We start from the raw sequence: 16,842 nt of genomic DNA, 5'->3' as shown, positions 1-16,842 counted from the left end.
TCCTGACGTTAAGGACCAGTACCTTCTCTTTGGGTAATAACTATGCGATGTTGGGAAAAAGTTTAGATCTGATTGAAGAACGAAGGGAGAGCGCGATGGTTCGACTAGCTTACTACCAGCATAAACTCAAGCAGGGCTACGATAGCAATGTGAGGATGAGGCCGTTGGCCATAGGAGATCTGATGCTGAGAAAAGTCCTGGGGACCACTAGGAATCCAAATTGGGGAAAACTGAGACCTAATTGGGAGGGGCCATATCGAATCACCTCTGTAGCTGGAATAAGGGCCTACTATCTAGAGGACCTAGATGAAAAACCTGTACTCCATCCTTGGAATGTAAATAATCTCAAGAGGTATTATTACTAGTAAAGGAGTTTTAATTCAAATATTCTCTTTTAACTTACGTCAATTATGCATCCCGTAATCTTGCATCCTGTGACTTATATTGAATTGTTAAATAGAAACTGAGTTATGCCAGGTCCTCGGATCGCAAACTTAGTGGAAATTAACATCTCATCACTTATATTGAATTGTTAAACAGAGACTGAGTTATGCCAGGTCCTCGGATCGCAAACTTAGTGGAAATTAACATCCTGTGATCTACGTTGAATTGTTAAACAGAAACTGAGTTATGCCAGGTCCTCAGATCATAAACTTAGTGGAAATTAACATCCCATCACTTATATTGAATTGTTAAACAGAGACTGAGTTATACCAGGTCCTCGGATCGCAAACTTAGTGGAAATTAACATCCTGTGATCTACGTTGAATTGTTAAACAGAAACTTTGTTATGCCAGGTCTTCGGATCGCAAACTTAGTAGAAATTAACATCCTGTAATTTATAATTGAATGGTTAAACGGAAACTATGTTATGCCAGGTCCTCGGACCACAAACTCGGTATAAATTAACCTTCTATGTTGTATATTGAATTATTGAACGGTAAGAGAGTTGTGATAAATCTTCTAATCATAAACTTGATGGAAATAATGCTCTAAAACATTCATTGTGGAGTCGGAGAGAGAGCTTTGGACGTAAGACTGGCGTTTAATAAAGAAGGTGGTCGAAAGGAATCCATACAAAATTACAACGACGAAGTGAATGAGTGTAAAGATAACATAGAGCCGCCAGAACAATAAGTAAATGAGCATAAAAATTCATTAGTAAGTGTCTATTTTTAAGTTACAAAACGGGCTCTACTTTTTTAATTTCAACTGGATCTGTGAGGTCTGGCTAGCGGGTAGGTCTGCTTCCGAAGTTGCAATGTCATCTTTGGCTTCGGTAATTCCCCCAGTTGGTAGAACCGTGGAGTCCAATTCTTGTTGAAAACCCTGGGAGGCCGTCCCTGCCTCCAAAGCGGTGGTGATCTTGTTTGAGGAAGCTCCTGGAAGGGCAAGTCCCACTTCCGTCGATTCCAGTTGGCCGCGAGGAGGAGAATTGTGAGGCAAAACCTCCTCGTTAAGGTTAATAACTGGAGAAGGAGCATCACCTGATAGGGTTGAGGAGCTGAGGGGCGTATCGCCTCGGGGTAATATACGTTCTCTGGCCTACGTAGCTCAGATGAGGCTTCAACCCCAGCACGGTTAAGGGCCTCGCTCCAAGTTCTCGCGCAGTAGATGTGGCATACCTCCGGAACCTCGGCTCTCAAAGCCTTCTCAGTTTCAGCTATCCCAACTTCGTAGCCTCTCTGCTCGGCTTCATTCATTGCCTGCTCAGCATTGATTTTGGCTTTCTCGGCTTGCTCTTTAAGCTTTTCAGCTTGCTCCCTTAGCTTTTGAGTTTCCTCTAGGTGCTTCTTAAGAACAAGAACCTGCTCTTGAGTCTTTTTCAGCTCGGCATTCGTCTCGCGCAGAAGCCTTGCATGTTCCTCGGCCTGCTTCTGATAGCCTTCTGATAACGATTCTGCGCTCTTGCGAGCTTCCTCTTCGGCCTATAGTTTCTTCTTTGCGTCGGCCAAATCCTGCTCGGATTTGGACAAGGTCTGTACAGCCATTACCCTCCTTTTCCTTTCACCATCTAGCTGGTTGGAGCATGCATTGAGCATCTCATCTAGCTTGAAAGTATTTTGGATGATCTGTAAAAAAAAAAAAAGAGAATAACAATGATAATAAAAGATAATAATAGAAAAAAGAAAAAAGGGGGAAGCTAATATTATAATCAATAAAAAAGTGCGTGTTAGTGAATAACAGTCATATAATGAAACAAGGTAAAAGACAGCTTCTCACCATGCCCAAATATCGTTTGTTGTCAAGGATGAGTTCATTCTTCCTCATGTTCTTTATCTCGGCCATATCTTTTGGGAGTAACAAGGCTTCCTCTATGGCCGAGGCTACGTGACACCCAATGCCGCCATTATAGTCCCTTATAGATGCATCGTCTCGCAGTGGCTCCCCACCACGCTTGTGGCTTAAGATGAGGGGAATCAGATTTCTCTTGGCCCCGCGTGGCCGGGTGCTTAGTTTTCTGCTGCTTTGCAGCTCGATGGTCATACTACTCACGAGTGGGATGAGACTTACTCGTATCCGTCACCTCCTTGCCCTTCTAACCCCTGCGTTTTTTCTGCTCGTCAGCGCCGGGAAGCGTTGGTTGTGGAGATGAACGAGGAGGGTGGCGAGGAGCGACAGGAGGAGACCTGGCTGGAAGGGATGAAGCCTGGGATAGAATTGTTTTGGCAGGTACAGATTCTCCTGATTGACCTTCCATTAGCTCCTGCAAGCTTTTCTGGGGTTTCCTTTGTATCCCCATCTCGTCAGGGTCTTCCTTGGGGCTTGTGGGCTGATTAAAAACCCCGAAATCGTCCAAGGATTCAGATACTGCTACAACGGTCCCCTCGCCTTCTCCCTTTTTCTTTCCCCTCTTTGTTCCCTTTTTCTTGAGGGAAGGTAAGGGTAAAAAAGGTCCCGCCGAGACGCCGGCTACGAAAAGAGGCTCCGTGCGAGGTGCGTACTGGGGAAGCAGAATACCCTCTGGAACGAGAAACCCTTCGTAGGCAACACTGATACGGTGAAGCCGAGGATCGCGTGCTCTAATCACGCACTTCGGTGCCTGAAATGCGAAAGAAAGGGGGGTATAGCCAAGAATTAAATGTGCTGCCCGAAGCTGACCATCAGTCTCGTTCACGTATATTTCAGCTTTCAGTAACCTGTCTAGGCTCGCCTTATTGACTAATCTGAGATTAGGCTTTGTGTAGCGCCTATCTGCAAAACCGTTGATTCTAAAGTTAAAAGTTGCAGGATACAAAAATAATAGAAGCAAGTGAAATGTGCTCACAAACTAAATGTTATGGACTTATAACTTCACGCCCACCTGGTGTTCCCTCTACTGTCGGACAGGGTAAACCATCGTGCCATTCCCTAGAGAAAATAAGGAAATCCTCCTTTAGGTTCTTGTTTGAAGTAGGGAGGCACTGAATTAGCCTTACTTTAGGATATCTCGACTTGAGATAATAGTCCTGGTCAGCTAGGCGATGAAGGCTGTACACCCAATTCACGTCATGATGGGTTAACCCTAGGTCCATTCTCTTATTCAGAGCGTCTATGCTTCCCAAGATCCTAAACATATTGGGAGCACATTGGGTGGGGGATAGCCTAAAGAAACTGAGGTAACCCCTAGTGATACTACCCATGGGAATAGTCATCCCGCCCTCAATAAAGGCGATCATGGGGATAACCACTTCACCAGTTTGCCTGGCGTCAACCCACTCCCCTTGGGCTGTGTACCTCATCCCTACCGTTGGAGGGATCTTGTGCTTAGAGCAAAAGTTTCTAATACCCTCCTCGGACTCAACAAGACATCGAAATGGATTCTGCTGTTTCCCCATTTTTCTAAAAAAAAAAAAAAACTTAGTAGAAAAGACTTTTGGGCTTGAAATGAAAGAGGTAAAGACTTCAAAAGGACTTACAGGTTCAAAGGAAGGGTCTCGGACAGCGTACGATTATTTGTAGTCGCCAGGAGGATTATGAAGACTAGAAGAAGGTAGGTTCAATGTATGAGCTCTGGAACTGTGTAATCATCGAAGGAAAAGTACTGATTTAATTAGGGAATGCCTTTATAGTCAGGTGAGGGCTGTGGGCGGTAAAATTCCCGCTCACAAAACAAGGGAAGCCCTCTGCCGTAGATTTAGATCTCACTGTCGAACGTGGGAGACAATGGAGTTGTCAAAATTTAATGCTGCCAAAATCGGGATACTGAAGTGTCAGGCGCATGCCCCAAAACGCGCACAGGTACATGCTTGTGACTTCAAAATCCACTTTCACTCCCGAAGAGTCGAAAAGTAGGATTTTGAGGGGCTATTGTGGGGGCTGTTCGATCAATGGGCCCATAAAGTTCAGGATTGATTCAGGAATGTTGGGCCCGCGGCCCATCCGAGGATGCATATCCGTCCGAGGAGGCCAAGTTAGGTTATAATGTGGTTACTGAGGGCGATGGTAGTCAACATCACAAGGGTAGGGTTCTGTACTCGTCCGAGGACACCATACTCCTCGGCAGTGTGCGTCCGAGGACGGTTAGGACGTGGTCCTATCGCAACCAGACCTCAGAATTAGGTCATCATAAAAGACAGGATGACCGACCAAGGACGAAAGAGATAAGGCAAACAAATATCTATCACTACAGCTGCCTTCGCATTAATGACCTCTTAACCAACTCTCTGGCCGCATTAATGTGGAGGTGATACCTGAACAGTAAGGAAGCAGCCTTACAGCTGCCCATAGGAAGTTCCAGGGGGTGCTAGATGGGACAGAAAGAAATCCTCCGAACCCAACCTACATGTGTGCGGTGAGGATGGAGCACAATGGGGGGTACATAAACTAAAAGAAGAGCATGAAGACATGGATCGAAAAGAGAAAAAGAAGAAGAGAGAGAAAAAGAAAGAAAAAAGCAAGAGTAGAGAAAAAGAATTGCCTTGATCACTAAAGAAAAGGATTGCTGTACCAATTTTAGACTTTTAGTATGCATGGGAACGAATCTCTATGAGGGAGACCACAGTTAACCTAACTCTTTACACCCACGCTCTACAAATCATATTGTTTGGGCCTTTTTACGTGCGAACCCAATACTGTTTAGGTTCGTTACAAAATCGTGTCCTTACAAGTAGAAATAATACAGGAGTAGGGATTTGAATCATGGATGTCTCTGTTAGATATAGCATGAAGTACCAATTGAGGTACAAAGACTCTTGGTAGCTATTTGGTTAATTGACTGCATTGTTCTTATAGGTAATTTGTCCTAATATCTTTAGAAATTATTATATTTCCAAAAATAAAAATGATTAGGTTTTGTTTTTGTTTTTTAGGGTGAAAGTATAATAGTAACCATCAAAAACCTCATTTGGTGTGAGTTTTGAGCAGGACTTCCCCCTAAAAAAATAAATCCTAATCCAAAAAAGTTTTTGATTTAGCATCTTACACAACTTGTATAAAAAAATATTTTTCTGAAGTCTAACAAAAGTCATATTCTAACCTAAGATGATGTTGTAGACAAGAAAACTTTTAGGATTTGTTTAATATAACTTAAAATGTCAACTTATGTAAAATGTTTAAAACTTTACGCCTAAAAAAATGTATATATTTAAGTAAAATAAATTAATAAAATAAGCCCATCAAAGCATACAATAAATCGTAGACCCCTGACAATAAATTATGAGAAAAGTTAACAGATCTCTAAGGACATTAGTTTAAAAAATATTTTTAGAAACTTTTTATGGGAAAAGATAAAAGTAACTAATTTTTTGGGCAACTTTTTTATATTCTCATGAAAGTAGTATCATAACTTTCCACCACCGTACACTTTTGACGTAATGGTCACTCTACAAATATAAATGCTTGTGGGGTGTGGGGGGCAAGGACCGGGGTTCAAGTTTCTAAGAGGGAACTTCACACATATATACACTTAGATTAGGCTAGAATAGAATTCTATCTTGTTAAAAAAAAAATATATATATATATATATCATAACTTTCCTAAAATAACCTATTAACAAATACTCTAAAAACATCGATTAATATAACCCATAAATTATATAAGCAAGATTCTCCACTTTTAGCAGTATCAAGTATGTGCAATTTTTTTAAATGATAAAATTTAAATATTTTTTTTCTTAAGTGTAGTAAATCAGCTTTTCCCAATTAAATTTAAAAACATATCCGCAATGGATATAATAGTCCTTAGATAAAAATAGTAATTTTTATGCTTTATTTGTCAATACAATAGTTTTTTCGAAATAAATGTAGAAAGTTTCCTAAATAAAAGTTCGACTGTGCCCACTGCTACTCACTATTCACCAGTGGTTTTCTTTCGGAAAATTACTAAAACACCGCCAAAAGGTCATACGGAGAGATTACCAACATATGAGGTCATTTTCGTCTTTTTGGATTCACAAACGGCTACAAATATAAGAAATGAGAAACGGGGGTGGACTTACGAGGTGCGCAGGTTACCAAAAGTGCGCACCTTAGTAGAACCAATCACATAACTCCACGTCAGCACACACCCCCTCTCTAGACTCTCTCTGGTTCCCCGCGAGCAAAAAAGAGAGAAGAGAGAGAGAGAAAATAAAAACTCTCACACCAATTCGCCGGTCTTCTTCATCTACAGAGAGTCTATATATATTTATATATTTTTTCCCAATTCCGATTATACCCTTGCCAATAATCCCCAACCTGCCCCTATGGCTCCAGCTCAACGACTCATCCGATTCAGCGGCACGCTTCGGCGGACGGAAGCACCGCGCCGTCCGTCGACTCCACCGCCGTCTCCTCCGCCTAAGAAGCTGAAGCCGCTATCGGAAGTAATGGCGAAGGCTGGTTTCGCAGTTGTTGAGAAAAACGACTACAGCAACGTGAGCTGCGAGCAATGCGGGTCGGGCGAGCGTGGCGACGAGCTTCTCCTCTGTGACAAATGCGACAGAGGCTTCCACATGAAATGCGTCAGGCCGATCGTCGTTCGAGTCCCCATCGGATCCTGGCTTTGCCCCAATTGCTCCGGCCACCACCGACGTTTAAGAAGTACGCGTTTTCTTTTGTTTCTGTTTTTGTTGCTTTTTAGAATCACAAATGTGACAATGTGGTAAATTAATTTTTATTTTTTATTTTTTTGAAGGTTTTTCTCAGAAGAAGATAATCGATTTCTTTCGGATTCAGAAGTGTAGTCGTGATAAGAAGAAGGACAAATGTTCGATGATTTCTCCTATGCCATCTCCTCAAGGTCTTAATCCTTTATCTCGATCATCAATCATTGTTAACGTCGTTTTCATCGAAATTCGTGTGACTACTATTTACGTTTTTTCGGAAATTTTTTAATTTTTTTTTTTGTGATTGTTTTTTTTTTTTTTTTAATTTCTTTTAGTGTCATTTGTATCGGACTTGATCATTGTTGGTTTAATTTTTATTATTGATTGTTTGTCTTTCAAATTGTTTTCAGGGATTCTTACTGCATTAATTAAATGCAACAAAAAATGTAAGAAATTTGACAATTTCACTAAAGATACTACTTATCAAAAAAAAAAAAAAAAAAACTTGTTTTTTTTTTTTAGGGGGGGTGGGGGGGAGGGTTAGTGCTTAATCCAAAGTGAGGATTTTGAAGATAGAGACCATATATAGAGAGTATTTATAAACAAGATTGAGTTAAGGGGATAGGACAGTTAAAAGCGCCCTCAAAGCTCAATGCTCAAAGCTCAAAGCCTCAAGGTTTGAGCGCTTAGCTCATTTAATGAAGCACGCCTCAGGCACCCTTTTCTAGTGCTTTTTGAAGAAGGAAAAAGCACGCTTCAAGATCAAACTTCAAAGCTCATTTAATGAAACACGCCTTAGACATAGTTTTCTAGCGCTTTTTGAAGATGTAAAAGACACGCTTTGGTTTGTTTTTAATTGTTTGCTAAAAAAATATATGAATTGCTAAAATCAACTCCCTGATCTTGAAGGAAATGACATGGAAATTGGATATATTAAACAAACATTGTTCTCAAGGTGCTCCATTACACAAACAGTTTTTTCTTTACATATTGATAGACATGAACAAGGATAATTTACCATTCTTGTGGTTTTTGGTTTTTGCCTTTTGGATTATTTTCATTGAACCATATACTTCCTTATGTATTTTTATAAAGCACAAGAGAATTATCCAAAATGTTATTTCTAAACTTTCTATTATTGGATTATTATCATATTGTTTTTGATTAATAATTGTTTTCAATTTTACCATATGAAAATTTAAAAAAAATTGAAATAACTTGTGTAAAATTTAAACTTACAAAGTGTGCAATTGCACCATCCAATTTAGCTAATTAGCAAAATATATTACCATTTTGAGGTTATTAACTTTTTTTCTTCTTATTATATGCTATGTATCTTTTTATTAGAGATTATTATATATTATATTTGAAAAATCTGTGCTTTACTTCAATCATGCGCATAGTTGCGCTTTGCACCCTGGCTCCAAGAGGCTTGTGCACTTAAGTACGCTTGACGCTTTTACACATTCCAAGTGTTTATTTACTCTTGTCGGTAAGTAGAAAGTTTTATCACAACAAACCTCCCACACCACAAACCCCCCCCCCCCCAACCCCCCCAAAAAAAAAGGATACACAATAGCATAGAATGTGCCTCATGGATTCCTAGTAATCCTTAAGCACACTGAGGTATGCCCTAGGCAAAGTGTCTGTTTACATTATTGCTTGCCAAATTTAAAAATATTTGGAAGTAAAGATGTATGTAACTCTTTGAGGTTATATATTGAATGAATAAAAATAGATTTTTACATTATCTGGATTGTAGGATTATGTATTGTAATCAAGCGACTTGAACTTGTGAAAACTAAATAAGGTATTCACATATCTGAAGAGAATGAATCTCATGATTTGTGAACTTCAAATTTGTTAATATATTCACTATATCTATGATAATGTATACCTACTAAATGTATAGGATTGAACTTCAATTGCATTCAGCATTTGCCATCTCTGCCTTGGACTTGTGTGGTATCTATAATTTGACCAAAAGATGCTAATCTCTGTCTCTCTATGCATAGGTTTGTCTCTATGCATAGGTTTGTATGCATGCATGTGTGAGTATTTACATATTGGACATTTGGAAAAGTTATGATACATACGTAGTACTTTTATGAGTCATAATCAATGTTGACAGAATCAAAAGGAAGCATAAATTTATAACGCTTTTCCTTATTTTCCCCCTTCCTTTTCGAAGCAAATTCTGATTATACAACATATATAACTAAATCCTTTCTGGATTTGTATCATTAATGGTTTGCAAGCCATGAGGGCAGTCTCTTCATGCAAAAATAGTGAAGGGTAAGACAGTATGCAAGTCAGCCTCTTAGGGTTCTAACTTCTAATTAAATGTCGCCAACACAGGGTATTGATCCTATCTCTAATGCAAACAGTGCATTTTATTCATGACACAATTCTAAAGAAATTAATAAAGTGTCTCACTCCACCTACTTCATCTATCAGTTTTAAGATGTGAGTAGCATGCCCTACCCCTTAAGAAGGTAAAGGGGTCTAGTATAAGTTGGTGAAATGTTCTCATCTAGAATTTTTCCTTGCATCGTGCTTGTTGGCCTTGTTAAGTTATAGTCTTTTCCAAGATAAAATGAAATAAAGTGTTATAATGATGCCTAATCATTCATTCAATGTTTTTATAACTATTTCCCTCTTTAACATGATCTTTTCAAAGACCATCTCTCTCTCTTTCTCTTTGCGTGTTGCATGTGCATGTGTGTACAACCTCTATACTAAAGCTTAGTATCTTGTGTGATAGTACAATTGGTTGGGGACCATGCCTCATTAAGCAGAGGTCATTTGTTCGAATCTCGCCTTCTCCCTCCTCTTGGTGGTGAAAGCTTATTTGAAAAAAAAGAAGGTGTTGTAATTCACTTACATGACTCTCTCAGGAGGGTTTGATGTATCATTAGAGGCTATAAATATAGCATTATTTATTTTTTTTGAGCTCTCTTTTGGATTCCTTTATTTGTAGATTTCTCTCTTTTTTCTTCATGCCTACTTGCCCTGAATTTCAGTGTTTAATGTCAAAATTAAATTTCTAAAAGACATGGGAGAACCATGAATCTTCGTTTGATTTTTTTAATTTTTGATTATATGAGCACTTTTTTACAGAGAATGAGATAAATCTTAAACCAGGTAGTTCCTAAGTTTGACATATATCTTCATGCATTGATTGTAAGTTGATGCTTATGTATATTTTGAATTGACTTCAGATGCTAGAAAGCGTAGGAGACGCTCAGGATCATTGGTGTTGCAAAAGAAAAGAAGGAGACTATTGCCATTTGTTCCAACAGAAGATACTTCCCAAAGGCTGAAACAAATGAGTTCCCTTGCTTCTGCCTTAACAGCACTGCACATGGAATTCAGTGATGATCTCACTTACATGCATGACATGGCTCCCAGATCAGCCAACAAGGCCAAGTTTGAAAATGGTGGAATGCAGGTTTGAACTTGAAATTGCTCCTTCAATTTTGTTTCCCATTTGAATTTTTGGTCTTCTTTATTGGGACATATCGTTAGTATTTTTTTTTACCATCTAGCATGTTAGTTATAGTATGTGGTTTTTCTATTAGGTTCTTTCCAAAGAAGATTCCGAGACCTTGGAACAATGCAGAGCTATGTGTAAAAGAGGAGAATGCCCTCCCCTTATTGTAGTTTTTGATTCATGTGAAGGGTATCTTTATCTTGAACTCATTTGTAAAGCTAGTAACTATATATGATACCTGCATATTGAGTAGGTTCATTGTCATCTCGTGATGTAGTTATACGGTAGAGGCTGATGGCCAGATTAAGGATATGACATTTATCGCTGAATACACGGGCAATGTGGATTATCTTAAGAATCGGGAACATGATGATTGTGATAGTATGATGACCCTTCTCTTGGCAACCAACCCATCTAAAAGTCTGGTCATCTGCCCTGATAAACGTGGGAACATTGCGCGCTTTATCAATGGCATAAACAATCATACTCCGTAAGAACCTATCTCTTTTTGTCCACATTCTGGCTAAATTTTTAAAGAATAAATAACTAGTGTTGGTAAAAGTGCGCTTAAAGCATAAACTAGTGTTAGTTTAGCTATTTTTGCTTCTAAAGCGAAGCACTTTGCTTAGGCGTGCTTTTTGGAGCTTCTTCATAAGTTTTATGATATGATAAATGGTAAACATAAGCCCATCCCTCAACCCCTCGTTACAAATTCTAGAAGACAATAAAAATATCTATTAGGAACATGCAATCTCATCACCACACAGCATGAGATGGAAGACTCTAGAGCCAAAGACAAAGTGTTCCTTTTCCCTTTTACAACTTATGTCTCTTTCAACATTCTGCTTTACTCTCTCTCTCCCTCTCCTCTACTTGATCTAAAGGCTAGTTGACCTTTTTTTCCCACTTGTTATAACCCCCCCCCCCCCCTTTTTTTTTTATTTATTTAAAAAAAAAAGTCCATTCATACCCCAAAAAAAAAAAAAAAAAAAAACTGTGATTTATATCATGGCTATCATAATCATACTTTATTCAATTTTGTAAAGCACAAGAGAATTATATAAAATGCTATATTTCAATTTTATATGATTAGTTGATTACTTGATCATCATATTATCCATTAATAATTGTTTTCAAATTTACTATACTATTTATTTTTTTTAAATTGTGCTTTAATTTAATTAGGTGCATGATTGCATTTTGTGCCTAGGCTTCAAGAGTCATTTGAGCTTTAGTGCGCCTCACACTTTTACCAACACTAACACTATAAATAAAAATATTCTCAATTCTTAGTTGTACAACTTATTAAATTGCCTTTGGCTATATTTTTGTCTATCCACAACACTTCTTTTCCACTTTAATCCCCAATGAACTTAACATAATTAAAGTATCTGTTTTCCTTGTATTAAGATTTACCTTTCAATTAAGAATATCTGAGTCCCTTATGCTTTAAATGGATCCAATTCTTTGCAGGGAAGGTAGGAAGAAGCAGAATTGTAAATGTGTGAGATACAGTGTTAATGGTGAATGCCGAGTCTTTTTGGTTGCTACTCGTGATATTGCTAAGGGCGAAAGGCTATATTATGATTATAATGGATATGAGCATGAATACCCTACTCACCATTTTGTCTGAGATAGCATAGAGTTAGTATTGTCTAACATTCCTACACAAATGGGATGTAATTTTGGATCCCAATAGATCCTTTTCTTTATCCATTTTTTCAAAGCTTACTCAATATTTCTGTGGAGCAACAGTTTTCTTCTACAATTAGCCATGGGCTCTTCATTGTAATTTTTTATGTAGAGCTGGCCCAATATGTGGCCATGAGAGAATAGTTTAGGCAAGGATGATTTTCCTTGAATTTGGCATATGAAGAAAGATTTCTTCGTATTTAAGAGACAAATCTTTTATGATACAATTTTAAATGGAAATCTTATTGTTTTTTCCTCAAATATTATAATGACCATCATTTCATTGCCTCCAGGATAATTTATGGATAATTTGTTAGACTACCTTCTTTTATCATTCATTTATCTATTTTTCTTTTCCTTTCCTTCACAACACTCTGTAGAAGATTGAATTTGACAATTCGCTTTTCTGCTTGATTTGCTAAGTGGTAACCCATTCCCACAAGATATATGTACAATAATGAATATGGGGAGAAAATGTTGTGAATAATTGCTCTCCATTTGAAATCACACAGTGATAGTGATGAAGTTTGTCCCTTCATATGGAAATGACATATGGATTCCTCAATCGTTAGAATTGTATTTAGTGCTCAATTGCAGAGACATTTTAAGATGAAACTATCATCATCAGGTCATGCTGGACGTTCACAAATGTGGGATTCTAATAAAATAAAATAAGGTAAAACCCTTCTCCTAATTAAACTATGCCAAGACTCTATCTAAACTGGTCTTTCTTGTAGTTCTGAATGTTCTGTTTAGTACTAATGGCTTTCATTGAATTGGAAACACGTTCCCAGTTACATGCTTTAGTCTTTTAAATGATTACTCTCCAATTGTGATTATACTTGAAATATACTAGAATTTTTATGACTGTTGCTGGTTCTGGGACAGGTGTGAACTGGTTCACAAGTTAGTGATAAAGAAATTGTACTTGCCTCCCCCTTCTTTCTTTTCTCTATTATGTCATACTGCACTTGGGAGGACTATAGATTCTCCTTTATTGGAATCAGTTTAAAACCCATGGGAGATAACTCTACTGTTGGTCATTTCTTTAGGAATCCTCTGGCAATTGATTTGTTTTCTTTGGCTGTTGCATATACTATCTGTTTGCTCTTCGCTAGTTCTTTGTTTTGGGTTGCTTATAAAATGTTTTAGGTGCTTCATGTCAAATCTAGGAGTTAGTTTGATACCATGCTCGCGTGCACACACACACACACACACAAATTGTTATGGATGCTTAGGCTTATCAGCCCAAGTGTGTTGTATTGATAGGCTATACAATAGGTAATATGCAAGTATTTCTCTTGGATGTGTCCCTCTGTCCATTTGAAAGTCACGTATTACATTTCAATTATTCTCTGCCACTTTCTTAGAGGTTGGACCTTAGTGTGGTGGCAAGTGCCCTTTGCCCAAGTGACTTCAAGTCCAGGAATCATTCTCTTTAAATTTTGGGGGGTAAGGCTGCCTGCCAGCCTCCTTTCCCAGACCCTGCAGAAGCTTCCTCACCTTGTGCACTGGGTATGATATTTTTCTGCCACTTTCTTCTAATGTCAGAAATAGGTGATAATTTACAGATTTGAAATACATTATACATTCTTTTGTGATTCATCAGACTACAATGGTTTAAATTATCATAGTTTAAGTTGTCAGAGAACACCCATCTGACAGTTCCTTTTTTTAGTGAGGAGATTTCAACCAAGGGTCTCAGAAATCCCAGAGACAATAATTTATTCTCGCATTCTATTGTACAGCAGAAATGTGGATAAATTCCCATACCTTCTGCATGGTTGGCTGAAAATATCTGGAGACTGTCACATTTGATGTGAGGATATTAGTTACTCAAATCAATTCCAGTATTGCTGTCAGTTAGGAATTAAGTGAGAGTATTTTACCTCCTTTAAGGTGCTTAAGATAACGCCATTAGATCTGCAACCCAAAAAAAAAAAAAAAAGAAGGATTTTTCCATTGGATGTAATCAATCGTTTTGTTTTGTTTTTTGTTTTTTGTTTTTATTTGGAGCTAATGTATTCTTGGGTTGCTGGAAAAAATTAAGAAGCAGTGTTAATGGCAGAGAGGATAAGGGGATTTTTATTTTTATTTTTTAACTAAGAATGTCAGAAAACAAGCATTCAATCATGTATCAGTTAAAGTTTTAAGCAAGGTCTTGGGGGTCTTAGGCAAAGTTGATTTTTATAGATTATATTAATATTACATGCTGGAGTATTTGATGATTGGGTTGGTTATAACACTCAGCAGGATTTTGTATGTTTGAGAATTGGAGGAGAGAACTGAGTCAAAGCTAATTGATGAAAGTTGATCAATAATTAATCTCCTTTGGATTGAAGATTTGATGTACCATCTGGATATTATGCTTTTCATTGTTACACATTTTCTCCAAGACCAAAGAAAAGCCAATGTCTTATGGGCTTCTACATTTTCTACTGTGCTTGCAATGGTTTTCTATAATAAGAATGAGGAAGGATATTGGTGAAAGGTTGAATGCCATCTATCTGGCTCGTCCAAGGGTAGGCAGTATTGTTTAATAGATAGGTAGTCCAAATTTTATTTTAGGAAGAATGTAGGAGACTACTACTAAAGTGTTCTTTGTTACAGAGATGTTTCAGTCCATAAGGTACTGAGAGAGGCCATAGATGGTGGATAACCAAACCATATTCCATTTGCGATGGGTTTTATTAATTTGCACTAGTCTTATATTTCTTTATTTCAACAAGATTCTAACTTCTCATTTTACCATGTACAAGGACACGGTACTATTGAGAGCAATTTTTCTAGGTTCTTTTGCAGTATGGACATTCTTTAATCTTTTCATCTTGAAGCTTTGTAACTGTAAACTTACCCCAGTCAACAGTTCCTCCATGCTTTTATTAGTAGGCAACTAGCATAGAATGCATCTGCTTGAGCATGTTAGGACCATTGTTAATGCAATGCTATTACTCTGCATTGATGTACTGTTCACTGTGCTATAGTTGTGTTGTGTTAGCTAATTGTGTGGCTGTGTGAGTTAGTTGCTGGTGGGTTAGTTAGTTAATAGTGGAGGGAGGTAGTTAGAGTTAGTTGGTAGTGGTGGCAGTGGAATTGCAGTGAGTTGCAGAGGGGAATTGTATAAAGGCAAGACCATTGCAAATGATTGTTAACTATTGATCAACAGAATTATTTATTTCCCTATCTACGTTTTTTCTCTCTTCTCTCTCTCTCTCTCTCTCTCTCTCTCTGTTCTTTGGTGGTCCCAGCTGTCCTCAAATTCAGCTACAAATACAAGTTCCACCTTTCAGAGCACTTGGCTACTGATAATTTTCTTGATTCCATAGTCTTCTACTTCTGATGTGTATCCCGCTATTGAAGGCTGTGAGGATGCCATTATCGTAAATGAGTTTTTTGCCGTAGGAAAAGTGAGAATCAAAATGAGTACCTGCCTCCAGGACTAATCTGTCACCACAAGAAGGAAGATGGGATCAATATGTGCAACTCATGCTAGCTAGGCCAATAGCTGATTCGCTAAATTTGCTAGAATATAAATTAGGCTGTGTGACAACATTGTTGTTTATAGGTATAAGGTATATACTAGGGCAAAATTTGCCAAATAGTAGCTTTTTAGAAAAAAATTTGGTGCATAGCATGCGGATGAAACATTTTAGTAAGCTGGACTATTTTTGGAACTCGAGTTCCAACCCAATTCCCTCTTGCATGAAGTCTGACATGAACCAAAAAAAAAAAAAAAAAAAAAAAAACGTGGAACTTGAGTCTGGGAAACTCGAGTTCCATTTGAACAAAACTCGAGTTTCCTAAACTTGAGTTCCTTGCGAAAAATCTTGGAACTCGAGTTTCATAGACTCGAGTTTCACTTAAAAAAAAAAAAAAGTCTAACTTACTAAAATGTTTCATCCGCATGCTTTTTTGCTAATATTTTTCCAAAAAGGTCTTTTCAGCAAATTTTGCCTATATACTAGTGTAAGTTGTAATATGTGAGTAATCTACATTGATAGTAAAAGAATGTGGGGAAAATTTAAAAATAAAAATTTTTGTTTTAATGGCTCGGATAGTGTCGTGTCGATCTGGAAATAAAGTTTCCGAATTGGCACTTCAATTGATCCATTATTGAAGAGCTCACCTGATTCTCGTTAGAGAGCCACTTGATTGCAGAAATCTATTAAAAAACGAGGGGAAAAGAGGGTTTTTCACTTCCTAACATAACAACCAAGGCAACGTTTTAGAGTACTTGTATCAATCAAAGTGACATTTCAAGTGTGTCTTTGCGAAGTAATTCTTCATTTGCACATCTTTAGAAAAAATCACAGGTATCTCCAAGTTTGATTCTTGAAAATCATGGCTTAGTTGTATTCTAGAGACAACTTCACTAGTAATCCTTTAGCAAACTCATTTGAGCTAGGGGCAAATATTGTGTTAAGGATAACTCGAGCCTTTTAGCCTACTGTTCTTGGGTTTAATCTTATTAACAACTAGCCTCTTTGCACGAGTGATGTACGTACTCAATGGCTCTTTTATTTATTTATTTTTCCTAAAATACAAAACTTTTCATTCATCATAATTTGAGGTTGATGCATTTTTCAATCACCAAAATTCCTAGGTGTGTGATGAAATGTAACACAAAATATAAATACATCTGGACATGAAT

General features: G+C 37.7%; 1 protein-coding gene across 1 annotated transcript; it reads left to right on the top strand.

Moving 5' to 3' along the window:
- The first annotated feature begins 6,375 nt into the window (after positions 1-6,375).
- Positions 6,376-12,479, top strand: LOC115993965 (probable Histone-lysine N-methyltransferase ATXR5). The gene is made up of 6 exons (XM_031117963.1): positions 6,376-7,001; positions 7,096-7,200; positions 10,228-10,457; positions 10,588-10,688; positions 10,777-10,989; positions 11,973-12,479. The coding sequence occupies exons 1-6, from the start codon at positions 6,665-6,667 to the stop codon at positions 12,130-12,132; spliced, it is 1,146 nt and encodes a 381-aa protein (XP_030973823.1). The 5' UTR covers positions 6,376-6,664; the 3' UTR covers positions 12,133-12,479.
- Positions 12,480-16,842: the final 4,363 nt, after the last annotated feature.

This window comes from Quercus lobata, chromosome 6 (assembly GCF_001633185.2).
Source record: "Quercus lobata isolate SW786 chromosome 6, ValleyOak3.0 Primary Assembly, whole genome shotgun sequence".
NCBI lineage: Eukaryota > Viridiplantae > Streptophyta > Magnoliopsida > Fagales > Fagaceae > Quercus > Quercus lobata.
The sequence above is the reverse complement of the archived record's forward strand: the minus strand, read 5'-3'. Positions and strand labels throughout refer to the sequence as shown.